This window comes from Pseudophryne corroboree (genome assembly GCF_028390025.1).
Source record: "Pseudophryne corroboree isolate aPseCor3 chromosome 3 unlocalized genomic scaffold, aPseCor3.hap2 SUPER_3_unloc_1, whole genome shotgun sequence".
NCBI classification, from domain to species: domain Eukaryota; kingdom Metazoa; phylum Chordata; class Amphibia; order Anura; family Myobatrachidae; genus Pseudophryne; species Pseudophryne corroboree.
In genome coordinates this window covers 516477-539920 of record NW_026967493.1, presented here as the reverse complement: position 1 = coordinate 539920, position 23444 = coordinate 516477, and the positions used below count along the sequence as shown (strand labels likewise).

The window sequence follows — 23444 nt, the reverse complement described above, 5'->3', positions numbered from 1 at the left end:
AATGATACTCCTTCGCAAGAAGGAAGTGTTTATTATCCCGTACTTGGACGATCTCCTGATAAAGGCGAGGTCCAAAGAACAGTGGGTAGTGGGGGTAGCACTTTCTCGGGAAGTGCTGCAACAGCACGGCTGGATTCTCAATATTCCAAAGTCACAGCTGGTCCCGACGACACGTCTTCTGTTCCTGGGAATGATTCTGGACACAGACCAGAAAAGAGTGTTTCTTCCAGTGGAAAAAGCCGAGGAGTTGTCATCTCTAGTCAGAGACATCCTAAAACCAGGACAGGTGTCGGTACATCAATGCACACGAGTCCTGGGAAAAATGGTAGCTTCGTACGAAGCATAATTCCATTCGGAAGGTTCCACGCAAGGACGTTCCAGTGGGACCTGTGGGACAAATGGTACGGGTCCCATCTACAGATGCAACAGCGGATAACCCTATCGTCAAGAACCAGGGTGTCGCTGCTGTGGTGGCTGCAGAGGGCTCATCTACTAGAGGGCCGCAGATTCGGAATACAGGACTGGGTCCTGGTGACCACGGATGCCAGCCTTCGGGGCTGGGGGGGCAGTCACAAAGGGAAGAAATTTCCAAGGACTGTGGTCAAATCAGGAGATTTCTCTTCACATAAATATCCTGGAGCTAAGGGCCATTTACAATGCCCTAAGCCAGGCAAGACCCCTGCTTCAAAACCAGCCGGTACTGACCCAGTCAGACAACATCACGGCGGTCGCCCATGTAAACAGACAGGGCGGCACGAGAAGCAGGATGGCGATGGCAGAAGCCACAAGGATTCTCAGATGGGCAGAGAATCATGTGTTAGCACTGACAGCAGTGTTCATTCCGGGAGTGGACAATGGGGAAGCAGACTTCCTCAGCAGGCACGACCTCCACCCGGAAGAATGGGGACTTCATCCAGAAGTCTTCCAAATGCTGGTCAACCGGTGGGAAAAACCACAGGTAGACATGATGGCGTCCCGCCTCAACAAGAAGTTGAAAAGATATTGCGCCCGGTCAAGAGACCCTCAGGCGATAGCGGTGGACGCTCTAGGGATACCATGGATGTACCAGGTGGTTTATGTGTTTCCTCCTCTACCTCTCATACCCAAGGTACTGAGAATAATAATAAGAACACCGGATCCTGAAGGAAAAGGGTATTCCGGAGGAAGTCATCCCTACCCTGATCAAAGCCAGGAAGGATGTCACCGCAAGACATTATCACTGCAGTTGGCGGAAATATGTTGCTTGGTGTGAGGCCATGAAGGCCCCGACGGAGGAATTTCAACTGGGTCGATTCCTGCACTTCCTGCAAGCAGGGGTGACGTTGGGCCTCAAATTGGGGTCCATAAAGGTCCAGATTTCGGCTCTGTCGATTTTCTTCCAGAAAGAACTGGCTTCACTGCCTGAAGTTCAGACTTTTGTCAAAGGAGTACTGCATATTCAGCCTCCTTTTGTGCCCCAGTGGCACCTTGGGATCTCAATGTGGTTTTGGCATGCCTGAAATCACATTGGTTCGAACCACTTATGACTGTGGATTTAAAATATCTCACGTGAAAAGTGGTCATGCTGTTGGCTCTGGCGTCAGCCAGGCGGGGTTCAGAATTGGCGGCTTTGTCTTGTAAAAGCCCTTATCTGATTCTCCATATGGATAGGGCAGAATTGAGGACTCATTCTCAGTTTCTCCCAAAGGTGGTCTCAGCTTTTCACTTGACCCAACCTATTGTGGTGCCTGCGGCTACTGGGGACTTGGAGGATTCCAAGTTGCTGGACGTAGTCATGGCCCTGAAAATTTCTGTTTCCAGGACGGCTGGAGTCAGGAAAACTGACTCGCTGTTTATCCTGTATGCACCCAATAAGCTGGGTGCTCCTGCTTCTAAGCAGTCTATTGCGCGCTGGATTTGTAGCACAATTCAGCTGGCGCATTCTGCGGTTGGATTACCGCAGCCTAAATCAGTAAAAGCCCATTCCACAAGGAAGGTGGGCTCATCTTGGGCGGCTGCCCGAGGGGTCTCGGCTTTACAACTTTGCCGAGCTGCTACTTGGTCAGGGGCAAACACGTTTGCAAAATTCTATAAATTTGATACCCTGGCTGAGGAGGACCTGGAGTTCTCTCATTCGGTGCTGCAGAGTCATCCGCACTCTCCCGCCCGTTTGGGAGCTTTGGTATAATCCCCATGGTCCTTATGGAGTTCCCAGCATCCACTAGGACATCAGAGAAAATAAGATTTTACTCACCGGTAAATCTATTTCTCGTAGTCCGTAGTGGATGCTGGGCGCCCATCCCATGTGCGGATTGTCTGCAATACTTGTACATAGTTATTGTTACAAAAATCGGGTTTTGTTGTGAGCCATCTTTTCAGAGGCTCCATTTGTTATCATACTGTTAACCGGGGTTCCTATCACAAGTTATATGGTGTGATTGGTGTTGCTGGTATGAGTCTTACCCGGGATTCAAAATCCTTCCTTATTGTGTACGCTCGTCCGGGCACAGTGTCCTAACTGAGGCTTGGAGGAGGGTCATAGGGGGAGGAGCCAGTGCACACCAGATAGTCCTAAATCTTTCTTTAGAGTGCCCAGTCTCCTGCGGAGCCCGTCTATTCCCCATGGTCCTTACGGAGTTCCCAGCATCCACTACGGACTACGAGAAATAGATTTACCGGTGAGTAAAATCTTATTTTTACCTCTCTGCCATGGAACCAGGTCAGATGTACTACATATGTCCAAGTGGTTCCTTCTCTCCTGGTTTCAGGTGTAGTAATACCTGTTCCTACACCCCAATGGTGGTTGAATTGGATTGGTCTTTTCTTCCCATTCTAAAGCTGAAATGACTAAACCCTCAACTATGGGTGCAAAAATTCAAGATGGAGTCTTTTGCATTGCTTCCATGGAAGGGGGGGGGGGGATTTCTTCACTTATTCAACATCAAAGATGCCCATTTGCATGTTTCTATCTGGGAATGGGACCACAAGCTTCTTTGGTTTACCATTGGGTCCCTCCACATCCAAATTTGGACCCTTTTTTATTCAGATTTTTCTACTGCACCCAGGATTTTCACAATGGTCATTGTCCGGATCTCTCTGTTGCGTTGACAGGGGATCACTGGGATCACTGTCATTCCTTACTTGGACAACATCTTCTGACGCACTGCTCAACAGTCATCTGCAAGTGGTGGTGTCGAACTTGGGGGAACATAGTTGGATTCTCAACTTTCCCACATCCAACCTGATTTTGACTAACGATGGTCTTCCTAGGGCTTCAGTTCAACAACTTCTGTCGGCGTGTCTTTCTTCTAGAAGACAAGATTCTGGTCTTGCAATCTTTGATGCAGTCTCTAATTCTACCGTGCCTGGTGTCCATCCTGCAGTGTATGCAGTTGCTAGGGAATGGTAGCAGTCTTTAAAGCAGTCCCTTTCACTCTCTCTCTTCCATTCCAGGACTCTACAGATTCATATCCTGCAGCATTGGAGTAAATCAGATCCTTGCCTGAACAAGCATTTCTTCCCTCTATCACTTTCGGCCCACCAGTCCTTGTTTTTGTGTATTCACTTCCCCAACCTGTCCACGGATTATCCATTCTCAAACTGAGATTGGACCCTGGTCAAGGCAGACTCTAGGTTCAAGGGCTGTGGTGCCATATCTTGAGAGGTTCAAGATTTTGTGCATCTGATCCAATAAGGAGTCTCTCCTTTCCACCAGTGTGCTGGAACTGTGGGCAATCTGTAATGTTCTGTCACAGGGTCCGCAGTTTCTGTGGGACAGGCCTCTCCGAATCCTGTCACTCAGTGCCACGCCTGTGGCATATTTCAACCGGAAGGGTGGGACCAGGAGTCGGCAGGCTATGGCGTAGACATTTGGATGTTGCCTACAATATTATTTTTGGAAGTTTTAGACATCCTGTATACAAATTTTATTACATTTCTTAAAGCACCCGACTCATTTTATTTGAATTTAGAAAGCAATTCTCTCTTTGTCACTTTCTGCCTCAGGGCAAGATTTATGTAGCAGCCGCTTGGGAAAGCCACCAATTTGGTTGGGTCTGACCTGGAAATCTAAAGCTGCACTAATTACTGCAGAACATGTGGTGTTTTGCCATTGAATATTTTTGCTGATTTAAAATTCTAGGTCAAACCCTCGAGAAGCTACGTACCTCAGCCTTCATATTGCACAGCTACAAATGAGTAGCAGATAGGTTAGAACTGGACAACCTGTGACTCTCCAGGTATTGCTAATCTACAAACCCCAGCATACTTTGCCAGAAAGCTTATAGCTGGCAGGGAATGCTGCGATTATCACTTGACCTATATAAAGGTTTGATAAATCTCCCCAAAAATCACCACCGTATGACAAGGTATTTCCTCCTGCCAGATGCCTCATGTCCAACCCACCTTCTTTCACTCTTCATTTCATATTCTCTTCATTCTCCCCAGTAACTATGGATGAAGACACTGCACTCATCTCATCATATCCCCCTACTTCTCCACTACCTCTCCCCTAATACATGTCCTCCTCTATCTCACCTACTCAGCCTGTCTCTTCCTCGCTGGCACATCTCCGATGTCTGTGTATTCTCCCCAGTAACTAATGAAGTCACTGCACTCATCTCATATCCGCCTGCTTCACTGCTCCCTTTCCCCTAATGCATGTCCTCCTTCTCTCTCATCTCCTCAACCTGTCCATTCCTACTGGCACTTTTCCATATTTCGCTTTCACGCCTCAATCCACCCTCCGTTCATCCTCCCCAGGAAATATGTATGAAGTCAATGCACTCATCTCATATCACCCTACTTCTCTCCCTCACCCCTAATGCATATGCTCCTCTATCGCACCATCTCAGTCTGTCTCTCCCAACTGGCACATCTCCATCCTACTTCAAAAACAAAACCAGCATTTATAGGCTCAGCCTCTTTCCTTCTACCGTACTATTCTCACCCTGTTTGCCAATTGCAAATCTTATTTTCTGTCCTCACACTATATTCTCAGCTCAGAAATTTGGTTCCTACTCCCATCAATCCTCCGAGGCCGATCTCTCACACCATTATTTCATGGTCTCCTCACAGCAAAGTCTATGTAGTCTCACAGCAGCGGTGGAGTCACTGATTGTCCAGGCATGAGATGTAGAGTCTCAGATACAGATGGGTCCACGGTTTCTTGGCTAATTTGCTGCGCCTAGGCACAACATGGTTTATTAACATAAACCATTCATCTATTGTTCTCAGCTGCAATACAATACAGAGAACAATACAGCAGGGGATTAAGTCTGACTGCCCAGTCTCAGTTAATCATATTAAAGGTCAAGATAAACATGGACCCATCTGTAATAGGATCTGTCCCACAGTCTTTATGCATTATACATGGATGGAACATATTACATTTCTCACAATGTGTTATTTATGGCAGGAGCTGCAGAAGAGTTGCTACAGTGGGGCAAAAAAAAGTATTTGGACAGCCACTGATTGTGCAAGTTGACCCACTTAAAAAGATGAGAGAGGTCAGTAATTTCCATCATAGGTACACTTCAACTGTGAGAGACAGAATCTGGAAAAAACAAACAGGAAATCACATTGTATGATTTTTAAACAATATACTTGTATATTCTTGTGGAAAATAAATATTTGGACACCTACCAAGCAGCAAGATTTCTGGTTCTCATAGACCTGCTCTTCTATCCTATCCTCCACTCGTTACCTGTATTAATGGCACCTGTATGAACTGGTTATCTGTATAAAAGACACCTGTCCACACCCTCAAACGGTCAGACTGCTACCTCTCCACCATGGCCAAGACCAGAGAGCTGTCTAAGGACACCAGGGACAAAATTGTAGAGCTACTCGACAATAGGCAAGCAGCTTGGTGAGAAGAGATCAACTGTTAGCGCAATTATTAAAAAATGAAAGAAATACAAGACTGACAATCTCCCTCGACCTGGGGCTCCATGCAAGATCTCACTTCGTGTGGGGGTATCAATGATCTTGAGAATGGTGAGGAATCAGCCCAGAACTACATGGGGGGACCTGGTCAATGACATCAAGAGAGCTGGGACAACAGTCAGAAAGGTTACCATTAGTAACACTCTACGTCGTCATGGATTGAAATCCTGCAGCGCCCGAAAGGTCCCCATGCTTAAGCCAGCACATGTCCAGGCCTGTCTAAAGTTTGCCAGTGACCATATGGATGATCCAGAGGAGGATTGGGAGAATGTAATGTGGTTATATGAGAGCAAAATCTAACTTTTTGGTATAAACTCCACTCGCTGTGTTTGGAGGCAGAAGAATGGTGAATGGCATCCCACGAACACCATACCCACTGTGAAGCATGGGGAGTAGAAACATCATGCTCTGGGGCTGCTTTTCTGCAAAAGGGGACAGGATGACTGATCCATATTAAGGAGAGGATGAATGGGGCCATGTATCGTGAGATTTGGTCAAAAACCTCCTTCCCTCAGTAAGAGCATTGAAGATGGAACGTGGCTGGGTCTTCCAGCATGACAATGACCCCAAACACACCGCCCGGGCAACTAAGGAGTGGCTCCGTAAGAAGCATTTCAAGGTTCTGGAGTGGCCTAGCCAGTCTCCAGACCTCAACCCAATACCGCTCCTTTTCCCCCTCCTTGAGCGACATCGCTCATTTTATCGTCAAGTGTGTATGCCGCCATCGACGACCGATGCGCGGCCCCGTGGGTCGGCAACGATCGTCGCTGTCGGTAGGGCATGCATGAAGGATGTGGACTGTAGTCCACGACCTTCATGCAGGGCTGGCGGGGGCGTGACGTCACTGAGCGATATGAGCGGTCATATCGCTCAGTGTGTAAAGTCGGTCGCCGCCGGGCCGGGAGGGGGAAACAACAGACGATGTCGCTCAAAGAGCGACATCGTCTAATGTGTATGGACCTTTAAACTATTTGATTGTCCAAATATTTATTTTCCGCAAGAATATACAAATAAATTGTGTAAAAAAAAATCATACAATGTGATTTACTTGGTTTTTTTTTTTTTTTTAGATTGTCTCTCACAGTTGAAGTGTACCTATGATGGAAATTACAGACCTCTTATCTTTTTAAGTGGGTCAACTTGCACAATCAGGGGTTGTCCAAATACTTTTTTTGCCCCACTGTATATGCTTCCCAATTTACAATATGTTGGAAACTGAAACATATAGTATTGGGCTTGTCATTGTAAAATGAACCCCTTTTTTTTCTCTAACGTCCTAGTGGATGCTGGGGACTCCGTAAGGACCATGGGGAATAGACGGGCTCCGCAGGAGACTGGGCACACTATAAGAAAGATTTGGCACTATCTGGTGTGCACTGGCTCCTCCCTCTATGCCCCTCCTCCAGACCTCAGTTAGATCTCTGTGCCCGGCCGAGCTGGATGCACACTAGGGGCTCTCCTGAGCTTCTAGAAAGAAAGTTTAAATTAGGTTTTTTATTTTACAGTGAGACCTGCTGGCAACAGGCTCACTGCAACGAGGGACTAAGGGGAGAAGAAGCGAACCTACCTGCTTGCAGCTAGCTTGGGCTTCTTAGGCTACTGGACACCATTAGCTCCAGAGGGATCGACCGCAGGACCCGTCCTTGGTGTTCGTTCCCGGAGCCGCGCCGCCGTCCCCCTTACAGAGCCAGAAGCATGAAGATGGTCCGGAAAATCGGCGGCAGAAGACTTCAGTCTTCACCAAGGTAGCGCACAGCACCGCAGCTGTGCGCCATTGCTCCTCATACACACTTCACACTCCGGTCACTGAGGGTGCAGGGCGCAGGGGGGGGGGGGGGCGCCCTGAGCAGCAATAAAAACACCTTGGCTGGCAAAATAACCACAATATATAGCCCCAGAGGCTATATATGTGGTAATTACCCCTGCCAGAATGCAGAAAAAAGCGGGAGAAAAGTCAGCCGAAAAAGGGGTGGGGCCATCTTCCTCAGCACACGAGCGCCATTTTTCCCTCACAGTTCCGCTGGAAGGAAGCTCCCTGACTCTCCCCTGCAGTCTACACTACAGAAAGGGTAAAAAAGAGAGGGGGGCACTAAATTTAGGCGCAGTTTAATACTATAAGCAGCTATAAAGGGTCATAATTCAGTTAGTCCCTGCATTATTATAGCGCTCTGGTGTGTGCTGGCATACTCTCTCTCTGTCTCCCCAAAGGGCTTTTGTGGGGTCCTGTCTCCCTTAAGAGCATTCCCTGTGTGTGTGCGGTGTGTCGGTACGGCTGTGTCGACATGTTTGATGAGGAGGCTTATGTGGAGGCGGAGCAGATGCCTATACATGTGATGTCACCCCCTGCGGGGCAGACACCTGAGTGGATGGATTTATGGAAGGAATTACGTGCAAGTGTCGACTCCTTACATAAAAAATTTGACGACATGCCAAATGCGGGACAGCCGGCTTCTCAGCTCGTGCCTGCCCAGACATTTCAAAGGCCATCAGGGGCTCTGAAACGCCCACTACCTCAGATGGCAGACACAGATGTCGACACGGATACTGATACCAGTGTCGACGACGATGAGTCAAATTTAATGTCCACTAGGGCCGTTCGTTGCATGATTGAGGCAATGAAAGAGGTGTTACACCTTTCTGATATAAACCCAGGTACCGCAAAAAAGGGTATTATGTTTGGGGAGAAAAAACTACCTATAGTTTTTCCCCCATCTGAAGAATTAAATGAAGTGTGTGAAGAAGCGTGGGCTTTCCCCGATAAAAAATTGGTGATATCAAAAAAATTACTAATGGCGTTCCCTTTCTCGACAGAGGATAGGTCACGTTGGGAAACTCCCCCTAGGGTGGATAAAGCGCTCACACATTTGTCTAAAAAGGTGGCACTACCGTCTCCGGATACGGCCGCCCTAAAGGAACCTGCTGATAGAAAGCAGGAGGCTATCCTAAAGTCTATATATACACACACTGGTGTTATACTGAGACCAGCTATTGCTTCAGCGTGGATGTGCAGTGCTGCTGCTGCTTGGTCAGATTCCCTGTCGGAAAAGATTGACACCCTAGACAGGGACACTATATTGCTAACCGTAGAGCATATAAAAGACTCAGTCTTATACATGAGAGATGCACAGAGGGAGATCTGCCGGCTGGCATCTAGAATAAGTGCATTGTCCATTTCTGCTAGGAGAGGGTTATGGACTCGGCAGTAGACAGGAGATGCAGATTCTAAAAGGCACATGGAAGTTTTGCCTTTATAAGGGTGAGGAGTTATTTGGGGACGGTCTCTCAGACCTTGTTTCCACAGCTACAGCTGGGAAGTCAGCATTTTTGCCCCATGTCCCCTCACAGCCTAAGAAAGCGCCGTATTACCAGGTACAGTCCTTTCGACCCCAGAAAAACAGGCGGGGAAAAGGCGGGTCCTTTCTGTCTAGAGGCAGAGGAAGGGGGAAAAAGCTGCAACACACAGCAGGTTCCCAGGACCAAAAGTCCTCCCCCGCTTCTTCCAAATCCGCCGCATGACGGTGGGGCTCCACAGGCGGAGCCAGGTACGGTGGGGGGCCGCCTCAAAAATTTCAGCGATCAGTGGGTTCGCTCACGGGTGGATCCCTGGATCCTTCAAGTAGTATCTCAGGGGTACAAGCTGGAATTCGAGGCGTTTCCCCCCCGCCGTTTCCTCAAATCGGCCTTACCGACAACTCCCTCGGGCAGGGAGGCTGTGCTAGAGGCCATTCACAAGCTGTATTCCCAGCAGGTGATAGTCAAGGTACCCCTACTTCAACAAGGACGGGGTTACTATTCCACACTGTTTGTGGTACCGAAACCGGACGGTTCGGTGAGACCCAATTTAAATTTGAAATCTTTGAACACATACATAACAAAATTCAAGTTCAAGATGGAATCGCTCAGGGCGGTTATTGCAAGCCTGGACGAGGGGGATTACATGGTATCTCTGGACATCAAGGATGCTTACCTGCATGTCCCCATTTACCTTCCTCACCAGGAGTACCTCAGATTTGTGGTACAGGATTGCCATTACCAATTCCAGACACTACCGTTTGGACTGTCCACGGCACCGAAGGTGTTTACCAAGGTAATAGCAGAAATGATGATACTCCTTCGAAAAAAGGGAGTTTTAATTATCCCGTACTTGGACGATCTCCTTATAAAGGCGAGGACCAGGGAGCAGTTACTGGTCAGAGTAGCACTATCTCGGGATGTGCTACAACAGCATGGCTGGATTCAAAACATTCCAAAGTCACAACTGGTTCCTTCCACACGCTTACTGTTCCTGGGGATGGTTCTGGACACAGAACAGAAAAAAGTGTTTCTCCCGCAGGAGAAAGCCAAGGAGCTGTCATCTCTAGTCAGAGACCTCCTAAAACCAAAACTGGTATCGGTGCATCACTGCACACGAGTCCTGGGAAAAATGGTGGCTTCATACGAAGCAATTCCATACGGCAGGTTCCATGCAAGGACCTTCCAGTGGGACCTCTTGGACAAGTGGTCGGGATCGCATCTTCAGATGCATCAACTGATAACCCTGTCTCCAAGGACCAGGGTGTCTCTACTGTGGTGGCTGCAGAGTGCTCATCTTCTAGAGGGCTGCAGATTCTGCATACCGGACTGGGTCCTGCTGACCACGGATGCCAGCCTTCGAGGCTGGGGAGCAGTCACACAGGGAAGAAACTTCCAAGGACTATGGTCAAGTCAGGAGACTTCCCTGCACATAAATATTCTGGAACTAAGGGCCATTTACAATGCCCTAAGTCAGGCAAAACCCCTGCTTCAAAACCAGCCGGTACTGATCCAGTCAGACAACATCACGGCAGTCGCCCATGTAAACCGACAGGGCGGCACAAAAAGCAGGATGGCGATGGCAGAAGCCAGAAGGATTCTCCGATGGGCGGAAAATCACGTAATAGCACTGTCAGCAGTGTTCATTCCGGGAGTGGACAACTGGGAAGCAGACTTCCTCAGCAGACACGACCTACACCCGGGAGAGTGGGGACTTCATCCAGAAGTCTTCCTACTGTTAGTAAACCGTTGGGAAAGGCCACAGGTGGACATGATGGCGTCCCGCCTAAACAAAAAACTAGAGAGATATTGCGCCAGGTCAAGGGACCCTCAGGCGATAGCTGTGGACGCGCTAGTGACACCGTGGGTGTACCAGTCGGTTTATGTGTTCCCTCCTCTGCCTCTCATACCAAAGGTATTGAGAATAATAAGAAGGTGAGGAGTAAGAACGATACTCGTGGTTTCGGATTGGCCAAGAAGAACTTGGTACCCAGAACTTCAAGAAATGATATCAGAGGAGCCATGGCCTCTACCGCTCAGACGGGATCTGCTACAGCAGGGGCCCTGTCTGTTCCAAGACTTACCGCGGCTGCGTTTGACGGCATGGCGGTTGAATTCCGGATCCTAAAGGAAAAGGGCATTCCGGAGGAAGTCATTCCTACGCTGATAAAAGCCAGGAAAGAAGTAACCGCAAACCATTATCACCGTATTTGGCGAAAATATGTTGCATGGTGTGAGGCCAGGAAGGCCCCAACAGAGGAATTTCAGCTGGGTCGTTTTCTGCATTTCCTACAGTCAGGAGTGACTATGGGCCTAAAATTGGGTTCCATTAAGGTCCAGATTTCGGCTCTGTCGATTTTCTTCCAGAAAGAACTGGCTTCACTGCCTGAAGTTCAGACTTTTGTAAAGGGAGTGCTTCATATTCAGCCCCCTTTTGTGCCTCCTGTGGCACCTTGGGATCTCAATGTGGTGTTGAGTTTCCTAAAATCACATTGGTTTGAAACACTTAAAACTGTGGATCTGAAATATCTCACGTGGAAAGTGGTTATGTTATTGGCCTTGGCTTCGGCCAGGCGTGTGTCAGAATTGGCGGCTTTGTCATGTAAAAGCCCTTATCTGATTTTCCATATGGATAGGGCAGAATTGAGGACTCGTCCCCAGTTTCTCCCTAAGGTGGTATCAGCTTTTCACTTGAACCAACCTATTGTGGTGCCTGCGGCTACTAGGGACTTGGAGGATTCCAAGTTACTGGACGTAGTCAGGGCCTTGAAAATTTATGTTTCCAGGACGGCTGGAGTCGGGAAAACTGACTCGCTTTTTATCCTGTATGCACCCAACAAGATGGGTGCTCCTGCTTCTAAGCAGACTATTGCTCGCTGGATTTGTAGCACAATTCAGCTGGCGCATTCTGCGGTGGGACTACCGCAGCCTAAAAATGTGAAAGCCCATTCCACGAGGAAAGTGGGCTCATCTTGGGCGGCTGCCCGAGGGGTCTCGGCTTTACAACTTTGCCGAGCTGCTACTTGGTCAGGGGCAAACACGTTTGCAAAATTCTATAAATTTGATACCCTGGCTGAGGAGGACCTGGAGTTCTCTCATTCGGTGCTGCAGAGTCATCCGCACTCTCCCGCCCGTTTGGGAGCTTTGGTATAATCCCCATGGTCCTTACGGAGTCCCCAGCATCCACTAGGACGTTAGAGAAAATAAGAATTTACTCACCGGTAATTCTATTTCTCGTAGTCCGTAGTGGATGCTGGGCGCCCATCCCAAGTGCGGATTGTCTGCAATACTTGTATACAGTTATTGCCTAACTAAAGGGTTATTGTTGAGCCATCTGTTGAAGAGGCTCAGTTATAGTTCATACTGTTAACTGGGTATAGTATCACGAGTTATACGGTGTGATTGGTGTGGCTGGTATGAGTCTTACCCGGGATTCAAAATCCTTCCTTATTGTGTCAGCTCTTCCGGGCACAGTATCCTAACTGAGGTCTGGAGGAGGGGCATAGAGGGAGGAGCCAGTGCACACCAGATAGTACCAAATCTTTCTTATAGTGTGCCCAGTCTCCTGCGGAGCCCGTCTATTCCCCATGGTCCTTACGGAGACCCCAGCATCCACTACGGACTACGAGAAATAGAATTACCGGTGAGTAAATTCTTATTTTTTTTGTACTTTATGAACACGTAACTCTTAAAACACAGGGCCTAATTCAGACCTGTTCACAAAAGCAAAAATCTTTCTCTAATGGGCAAAACCATGTACACTGCAGGTGGGGCAGATGTAACATGTGCAGAGAGAGTTAGATTTGGGTGGGTTATATTGTTTCTGCGCAGGGTAAATACTGGCTGGATTTTGTTTTTTTTACAGTGCAATTTCAGTTTGAACACACCACATCCCAAATCTAATTCTCTCTGCACATGTTACATCTGCCCCAACTGCACTGCACATGGTTTTGCCCATTGGAGAAAAAGTGTTGCTGTTGCGATCGGGTCTGAATTAGGCCCACAGTTCTATACAGATGCAGTTTAATTTAGCTGTTTTTTGTCTCTCATTACGCAGAATTTTACAGTAGTGAAGGAAACGTCTGGTAAATGTGTGATAACCAGCAGCCATCCCCATGTGTCAGGAAGACTGAGCTGGACCCAGAGCCCCATCATGGTGCCTCCACCTCACTCATACGTGAGAGGCACAATGACCAGAAGATCCTGGAACTCACCAACAAGATCATTCAGCTGCTGACTGGAGAGGTGACTGCTGGGAATGGGACATTCTACTGTGACACCAGTGGATGTGTCTGGAGAGGTGACTGCTGGGAATGGGACCATTATACAGTAACACCGGGGGATGTGTCTGGAGAGGTGACTGCTGGGAATGGGATATTATACAGTAACACTAGGGAATGTGACTGGAGAGGTGACTGCTGGGAATGGGGCATTATACAGTAACACCGGGGGATGTGTCTGGGTGATGACTGGAGAGGTGACTACTGGGAATGGGACATTATACAGTAACACCAGGGGATGTGTCTGGAGAGGTGACTGCTGGGAATGGGACATTATACAGTAACACCAGGGGATGTGTCTGGGTGATGACTGGAGAGGTGACTGCTGGGAATGGGACATTATACAGTAACACCAGGGGATGTGTCTGGAGAGGTGACTGCTGGGAATGGGACATTATAATGGGACATTATACAGTAACACTAGGGGATGTGACTGAAAAGGTGACTGCTGGGAATGGGACATTATACAGTAACACCAGGGGATGTGTCAGGAGAGGTGACTGCTGGGAATGGGACATTATAATGGGACATTATACAGTAACACTAGGGGATGTGACTGAAAAGGTGACTGCTGGGAATGGGGCATTATACAGTAACACTGAGGGATGTGACTGGAGAGGTGACTGCTGGCAATGGGACCATTATACAGTAACACCGGGGGATGTGTCTGGAGAGGTGACTGCTGGGAATGGGATATTATACAGTAACACTAGGGAATGTGACTGGAGAGGTGACTGCTGGGAATGGGGCATTATACAGTAACACCGGGGGATGTGTCTGGGTGATGACTGGAGAGGTGACTACTGGGAATGGGACATTATACAGTAACACCAGGGGATGTGTCTGGAGAGGTGACTGCTGGGAATGGGACATTATACAGTAACACCAGGGGCTGTGTCTGGGTGATGACTGGAGAGGTGACTGCTGGGAATGGGACATTATACAGTAACACCAGGGGATGTGTCTGGAGAGGTGACTGCTGGGAATGGGACATTATAATGGGACATTATACAGTAACACTAGGGGATGTGACTGAAAAGGTGACTGCTGGGAATGGGACATTATACAGTAACACCAGGGGATGTGTCAGGAGAGGTGACTGCTGGGAATGGGACATTATAATGGGACATTATACAGTAACACTAGGGGATGTGACTGAAAAGGTGACTGCTGGGAATGGGGCATTATACAGTAACACTGAGGGATGTGACTGGAGAGGTGACTGCTGGGAATGGGACCATTATACAGTAACACCGGGGGGGGTGTCTGGAGAGGTGACTGCTGGGAATGGGATATTATACAGTAACACCAGGGGATGTGTCTGGGTGATAACTGTATAATTGTGTGTATCAGGTTCCTACAAGATGTGAGGATGTCAATGTCTATCTCTCCATGCAGGAGTGGGAGTACATAAAGGAACACAGGGGTCTGTACAAGGACGTGATGATGGAGAATCACCGGCCCCTCACATCACTGGGTAAAAGGAGACTTTCATGTAGTGTAATTAGGGGAGCAGGTGTGGGGGGCCACCTAGATACACGTCATCTGATAATCCTATATATATATATGTGTGTGTGTGTGTGTGTATATATACGTGTGTGTGTATATATATATATATGTGTGTGTGTATATATATATATATATATATATATATATATATATAATATAATATGTGTACTCAGTCACTGTGTGTCTCCTACAGATGGGGCCAGTAACAGGAATACCCCAGAGAGATGTTCCCGTCCTCTGTATTCCCAGGATCGTACAGAGGAGAATCGGAGTATCCCACAGGAGGATCAGGTAGGTGAAATTAATTTTGTCTCTCCAATATACCAAAGTAACTTTTATGATCTGTAGAGAAGCTGTGTGGGTCTTATTCTTTGATTTTCTTTTGTTTTTATTTCGATAAATTTCATCAGACTTTATTAATTTGTTATTTTATTGTTTTGTGGGTTATTTAGGCTGAAGGTTTGCCTGATATAAAGGCAGAAAATTTAGAGGGAGAAGAAAACATGTGTGTGACTGATATGAAGGCAGAAGATACAGAGGGAGAAGAATATCCAGAGGAAGAAGAGCCGTATGTGACTGAGTATGAAGCAGAAGATACAGGGAGAGAAGAAGAGACGTATGTTCCTAATATACAGGCAGAAGATACAGAGGGAGAAGAAGAGATGAATGTGAGGGGTGATCAGCAGTGTAAGGAGGAGGAAATCCCTACAGATATCAGCACAGGTGAGTAATAATCACTTTGACCCAGAATTTATCCTGATTTCATGGGGAGATGCAACTAGGATAGTGATGCAGATCAGACGCAGTTGCTAGTTGAATCTGTCATATCACGGCTGACGTGGCTGTACTGCGCGTTCTAAGGTGATTAATTTTCTCCCCTCCAGTGTTTCTCACTTTGGAGGATTCGTCTTTGGATCAGTGAGTCAGGGAACATTATAGACCTGGATCTCTGGGGCCTCTCCTGACTCAAGTGACAGCTCAGATGTCTTGCCATCAGGTTTTCCAGTGCAGTACACTATTGGATAGAATGTAATGCTGTTTTTACTGGCCACAAATACTGGAATGAGGCGCACAGATGTAGTCCGTGCTGAATTTGCCGCTAGGTGCGTGCCTAGGGCCGCCACTAGGTGAGGGCGATACAGAAGTCATCGGAGATTTCCAGTGCCCCAATACAGCCATGGGTTATTCAGACACAGAGCAAAGACGACAAATACATGATGCATTAGGCAGAGTTTCAGAAGTGGGCGCATGTGCAGTCCAGGAGCCTAACAGAGAAGGTTCCTAGGCCACAAAAAGGCAAAAAAAAATGTGCATATTTCTGCTGCGGGGTACACTGGGCTCCACAGGGAATGACATTGGGGTGTAGAGTAGGATCTCACTTTTGTAGTCGGTGTCATGCAGTGCATGCATACAACACGTGGTCTGCTCCAGCAGCCCTCAGAAGAGCTTTTCTAAGTGAAAAATGAAAACTTCAAGGGCTGCAGCAGTGACACTGTCAGTGTGAGACGTCAGTCAGACATCTCCTGCTGCAGCTCCATCACCTCCCCCAGCGGTGCTGTATACTCCAGCGCCCTGGTTGCCGGGTACATACAGCGGAAACTACGGTTCTTCTTCGTCAGGCACACACACACCACCGCTGCCTGGATCGCGTGGCCACACAAAGGGAGGAGGTAAGAGCGTCCTCCAGGCGGGACCCGCTGGAAATCGCGGCGCAGCCGGTGGGAAGCGGGCCGCGCGCTCTGGCGTGGACACTGTGGCAGTACAGAGACCCCACTAGACCACCAGGGCAAGGGCACAGGTCCGTTTTATTGAAAACCGTTTATTATACAGCCCACAGTACCCAGTGGTGAAGTCCAGCAGGGGGATAAGGCTTTGACCTGTAGCCCCTCCCCCAGCCCCAGGGCGCCATTTAGAGTAAATGTTCCCACCCTGGAGCTGCATATCTCTCTCTCCCTTGATAAAGCTAAATATTTATCGTATATAAAACACTTTAAGAGGTCTAAGAACACTGTACGCTATCTACGTAAGAAGTACCGTAAGGGTACGCAAGTTGCGTAACGATCGCTCAACCGTAGTCGAGACGCTCAAGCGTCAAGTTCGCTTACGGCCCAGAGATCACAGGCAGGCACGCTATTGGCTGCCGACTAACGTAATGATTCGCTATAGCGTAGCGGACGCTCGGGAACACGAGGAGATCACCAGCGGTGCAGACGCTTATAACGTTAAACCTTTATATCTATACCTTTAACAACGAAATATACAGTAAACCTTAGTGTGGTGACAGAGTGTAAGTGCAACCTGGTGTAACCTGATTAACTACAAAGCTGCTTGAGCGTCACCGACGCTCAGGGAATACTTAACACTATAAGAAATACACAGATACCTGGGCTTAGGGTCCAAAACCTATTATATGTATTATGACTATTATACTTGCAAAAGAATCACAGTACAAAGCATACACTACAATATAACATAGACTACCTAACCAGATAACTACACAGGAAATACAATACAATACAATTTAAGGGAAAATGAGTGAGAAAGAGAAGGAGAGAGAGAAATTGAGAGAGATTGGCCCACAATAACAAGAAGATCAATATAGTTGCGGAGAAACACTTACGCACAAGGGGAAACGATCGCATGCGCCTCGATATCCAGCTCCCGATTATCAGCAATGAGAACCGTTGAAGAGAGTGAACTGGATATGGTCGGCCTGCCTATTTATGCCCCACACACAATGCAATTCAATGGTCCCTACAATCTTATTGTTCATTGGACACAGGAATTCGGCTTCGCATTATAACAAAAGGTCATAGGTTGATTCATACAGGTGGGCTGTGACTATTTCCAACAGCTCAGGTGGGAGGGAAACTGGGTTTCCCGCCGCATGGGTAATAAAGTGCAAATAAAGTAAATGTTCATAAACTTCTTATGTCCATAACTATTCGCACGAGCGATTGATCTGCTTCAAACCAACACCGGAATATTTCTAATTAAATATTCTTCTGATGGATACTAAACACCACTGTATTACTCCTGTCTGACCCTTCGTATCAAACAAAGAGGGATTTCTCTGTTCATGAACATTCTATATTAACCAAACTTGCAGAATCTATCAAAGGGACCATGATCTACAAAATACATTATATAGTGAAAATATGTAATGATTGAGTCGCACGCTACGATCGCATAAACTCTACCGTAAATACGCATACCATGCGCCTGCGGGTGCCCGCGACTGTGAGTATGCGCACGTACGGGAGAGCGTACGCATGCGCAGCACGGACCTGTGTGAGGTGCAAATATGGTAGTGTGCATAGAGATATTTTTCTGACTTTGACAGTCCACCCTTTGGCAGTCAACAATAACTGCCACTTCCTGAAAACATTTCAAAAAGAGAAAAATATATGTTAGGGGTTAATACATTTACATGGTTGGGTAAGGGAGGAGAGGAGATGGTAGGAAAAGGGTATGACCTAGTGAGATAGCAGAAGCATGTGTGTATGAATCCGTGCTTGGGGGTCATGTATCATCGTGCCGTACGTGTTTTAAATCAAGCTTCGAGGTATTGCGAAGTATACATGTGAATTCCTTCTTATCCCGTGGTACGGGTCTGTGGATGGGCTGTCAAACTTTACCGAGCTCTTTTTGGCTTTGGTTGTAACAAAATGGGGGAGCACATTTTAGTTGATGATACATGAATGGGGGAGATATGTGATTGCTGATATCTGTGCCTGTATTCCCTATCGACTATGTGTGTCATTACCTGAGGGTTGTAGAAATGAAGAAAAGACATAATTACGGTAAATGCGGTGGTATTCTATGTCAGGTAAATGTACAGTCGTCGATTGAGGTCTTGTTTGGTGTCTGTTGAATGCAGTCTTCTTTGTGCTTTTGCCCATAAGGTGCGAGCAAAAGCTGTCAATGTCCATAGATTTACAAAAGTGTTGGGCTAGCGTAATTTTAAAATTTCTAGGGAAACTGGGGATCCATGGCATAGTTCATCAAAAATCTGTGTATCAGGTTGTCAAAACTTCTTCTTTAATCCCTCTGTTGTCTGTATATCGGCTCATCAAATTCCTCGTCCAAGTGGGTCTTTTTACCTTGGAGAAAACGGAAAAACAGGTGAAAGAAACGGACCGTAGAAATCGCATTTTCATCACATCATTGTTTCTACATTTGGGTCATAAATCAAGTCCATTGGAATTACAGTTTCCTCACTCCTTAAACTCATTACCCTAGTACGATGATTGCACTTCATTAAAGCCTGACCGCATCTAAATATCAATCCAATCGATATGACAACACCTAAGATACATAGGAGAAACTTCCCAACATCCATTATGACTCCTTGAGCCCAGTCTCCTAAACCAGAAAACCAATTTCGCGGGTTCAACCATGACACCCAACCAGTCAGCTCATTACCTACAGCAGCAAGAGTGAGATTGTGTCTCCTGCGAAATTCCCACTTCAATTGGAGAATATCGTCCATCTTTTGGTCTATGACCTCGACCGGATCCTCGGTGCTATTCGTAATATATGTGCAACATTTCACGCCGTATTGTGTTGCCAGTGTGACACAATATCCGCCTGTCACTGCTGTGAGGTAATTGAGAACCATTCTATGCTGTACCAGTTCTGTTTTGTAAGCCTGAAGTTCTCTTCCAGTATACCTAAACGTGTCATCATACATTTCAGTGATATTATCTAACAAATTTGCGAGCGCCGATATGTATTTATAATTCAGCACTCCTCTAGCGGTGCGGGTGAAATCTAACGCGATTAAGAATTGAATCCCGGTGGATTCACTTATCAGATCAGAGGCCGGATGCTCTGTCTTCTCTATCAGGTGCCTTTTAACAACGTGCTCGTAATGGGTGTGAGTATAAGGAGCTTGGGCACCACGGTGTATGTCTTTCATTTTGTCATGTGATACAGTCATTACTTCAGGCAGTACTTTTCCAATATAACACAATCCTTCAGAGTTTGGGGCAAGCCACTTGTACGCCTTTCTCCCGCATATGAAATATGCATCATCGGGGAGAACATATGGGACGGAGTAGGACATAACCATATTACACACCTTCCATGTGAAATCTCCTAACCCTAATTCTTCCATCTGCTTAGTACACGTATCAGGTTGTACGATATGTGCACAGTATCCTGGTGATACCTCTCCAACTTTAGTAATCCTATTTCCTAGGTATACCTATACCGGAAAGATTTTCCTCTACTGGCTATGTGGCGTACAAGCTCTGTATCTGTAGGCATTCTATCTGCTCTATGCGAAAAGGTCATGGTGTGGTTACTCCATGACACTTCCCAATTTCCCGGTTTTCGGGGATTGGAGATGTTGAAACATAATAGGGACCTATCCACATGGTATTGGTGGAGCTTCAAACTAGGAGGGCTGGAGATATTAAACCTCCGGTCCACCGGTCTCCCACCATTTAACTCAAGTACCTCCCCTAACGTTAAAGGAAATGGTACTAGCCCTGATTTGCTATGACCTTGAGGTACTTGAGAGCATACCCAACAATCTGTTTTATTTAACACACTACCCACTAAAGAGTGATAGTCACTCAAGGGATGCCGGTCCATATGGATATTAAAACTGGATTGGCATTTCTTTATGCACCCATCCTCAATGACATTGTTACAAAGCCGACAGATACAGTTTTCTTCAGCTAACAATCCTTCACAATTCATTCTATGGTCAATGCTATCGGATCGTTTTCTGATACTCGCCTTTACTTGTTGGTTAAGTTGTTCTTGGAAAACTACGCCTCCATTTCTGTCATCAGAACCCATTCCAGAACCTCTCTCGACCTCCATGGTACTCTCGCCGGAACAGACTGCTCTGGTCAACATCATGGTCAACAGGAAAATCCGGATCACAGTCTCTTGGGGCAAGTCCATCTTATAGGAGGAGACGAAGAAAAATGAGAGGGGGGAAAAAATTATTGAGGGAGATGGGATGGGAAATTGGAGAAAAACAATAAAAGGGAACAGGGGATCGACAACTGCTTTTGGTCTTGTGATTTTCAATGCTCAGGTGCCGCCTCAGTCCTCCTGGAACAGACACTCTAGTGATACAACCTCTACCGTCTGTTCCTTATCACAGGACTTCTCTGGATCAACGACCTTTTTACAGTGGGACGAATGAACCCAAGTCTCTCTCTCAGCAACCTTCAATGCTGTAGTGCTAGTCAATAAGACCTGGTATGGTCCTTCCCATCTGTCAATAAGGCAACCTGAGCGTAGAAAATTCCGTATCATTACATAATCCCCAGGTTCAATGTCATGACAATTACTATCTGGTAAATCAGGAATCACTAACTTCAGATTATCATTTTGATTCCTCAACTGTTTACTCATGTTAATCAAGTATTTTACAGTTACTTCATTGTTACACTTCAAATCATCCTGAGGGTTAACATGCGGTTGTCGACCAAACAAGATTTCAAAGGGAGACAGATTAAGAGGGGACCTGGGAGTGGTTCTGATGCTGTACAGTACAATGGGTAAAGCTTCTGGCCATGTCAATCCTGTCTCTGCCATCACTTTACTCAGTTTATTTTTAATAGCGCTGTTCACTCTTTCCACTTTCGCACTCGCCTGTGGACGGTATGGAGTATGCAGCTTGCTATCAATTCCCATCAATTTACACATTCCTTGAAAGACATCACCTGTAAAATGGGTACCCCTATCACTTTCGATAATTCTAGGGATACCATATCTACATACAAATTCCTGCACAATTTTCTTAGCAGTAAACATAGCGGTATTTGTGGCCGCCGGAAATGCTTCGACCCAATTTGAGAAAACATCTATACAAACAAGTACATATTTCAAATTTCGACAAGGGGGTAATTGAATGAAGTCAATCTGTATTACCTGGAAAGGGCCGCCGGCAGGTGGGATATGGGATGGTTCTGTAGGTATTGCCTTTCCAATATTCTTTTTCAAACAGGTAAGGCATGACATTGCTCTTTTACTCGCATGAGAGGAGAATCCTGGGGCGCACCAATATGCTCTTACCAATTTGCACATCCCTTCCTTGCCTAGATGAGTCAGCCCGTGAGCTGCTTCAGCCAGACATGGAAGATATGCTCTGGGGGCCACTGGTTTACCATGTCCATCCGTCCAGAGTCCTGAGGACTCCTGGCCATATCCCTTTGCCTTCCAGACTGCCTTTTCCTGTGTGGAACACAAATTCTGCATTTCACACAACTTTTGTGTGTTGATGGTATTAAATACCATCAGTTGTGTTGTGTCTGTCTGTCTGGGGGTAGCAGCTGCTAACTTAGCAGCTTCGTCTGCTCGGCTGTTACCAAGTGATACTGGGTCCTGGCTATATGTATGTGCTTTACATTTGATAACAGCCACTCTGTCGGGTTCCTGTATCGCTGTTAGAAGCCTTTTTATGTGAGCTGCATGCGCTACCGGTGTACCAGCTGCCGTCATGAAATTTCTGAGGCGCCATAGGGCTCCGAAATCATGGACTACCCCGAATGCGTATCTAGAATCGGTGTAGATATTGGCTGATTTGCCCTTAGCCAATTCACATGCTCTGGTTAGGGCGACCAGTTCAGCAACCTGGGCTGAGTGAGGTGGGCCTAGCGGTTCCGCTTCTATGGTGCCTTGGTCATCTACGACTGCGTATCCAGTACACAAGTCTCCCGAGTCTGACTGTCTATGACAACTACCGTCCGTGTAGAAGGTAAGTTCTGCATCTTCCAGTGGGTTGTCACTGATGTCAGGCCTTGCGGTAAAATTTTGGGTCAAATATTCCATACAATCATGTGTATCTTCCTTTGTATTAAATCCTCCTTCCCCATCACTCTCACCTTCCACCCTTTGTGCCTGACCAGGCACACCTGGGAGATATGTTGCAGGATTTAATGCACTGCATCTCCTTATGGTGATGTTTACGGGGGCCATTAGTGCCAATTCCCATCTTGTAAACCGCGCTGATGAGACGTGCCTGGTTTGGGCAGAATTTAACAAGGCTGACACTGCATGCGGTGTATGAATTGTGAGGTTGTGACCTAGCACGACGTCTTCGCTTTTCATTACTAGCAATGCTATCGCAGCAACGCTTCGCAAGCATGTGGGGAGGGATCGCGCTACCGTGTCTAGCTGAGCGCTGTAATATGCTACTGGCCTGCTGGCATCACCGTGCTTTTGGGTTAGTACGCCTGCCGCGCAACCAGCACTTTCTGTTCCGTATAGTTCAAAGGGTTTCCCATAGTCCGGCATACCTAATGCTGGTGCCTGCGTTAGGCACTGTTTAAGTCTCTCAAATGCTGCCTCAGACTCGTCTGTATGCGAAATCCGATCAGGTTTGTTTGAGGAGACCATTTCCTGCAAAGGTAACGCTAAAATGGAAAACCCTGGGATCCAATTACGGCAATACCCACACATTCCTAAAAATGT

The 23444-nt window shown here is 46.9% G+C and overlaps 1 protein-coding gene across 1 annotated transcript in view; it reads left to right on the top strand.

Annotated features, from left to right (window-relative positions):
* LOC134983092 (zinc finger protein 300-like) overlaps window positions 1-23444 on the top strand; it is a 73812-nt gene that overhangs the window by 21477 nt on the left and 28891 nt on the right. The window contains exons 3-6 of the mRNA XM_063948789.1: window positions 13274-13461; window positions 14895-14973; window positions 15199-15296; window positions 15458-15728. Coding sequence (XP_063804859.1) covers window positions 13306-13461; window positions 14895-14973; window positions 15199-15296; window positions 15458-15728 — 604 coding nt within the window. The 5' untranslated portion in view covers window positions 13274-13305. The remainder of the gene's footprint in view (window positions 1-13273; window positions 13462-14894; window positions 14974-15198; window positions 15297-15457; window positions 15729-23444) is intronic.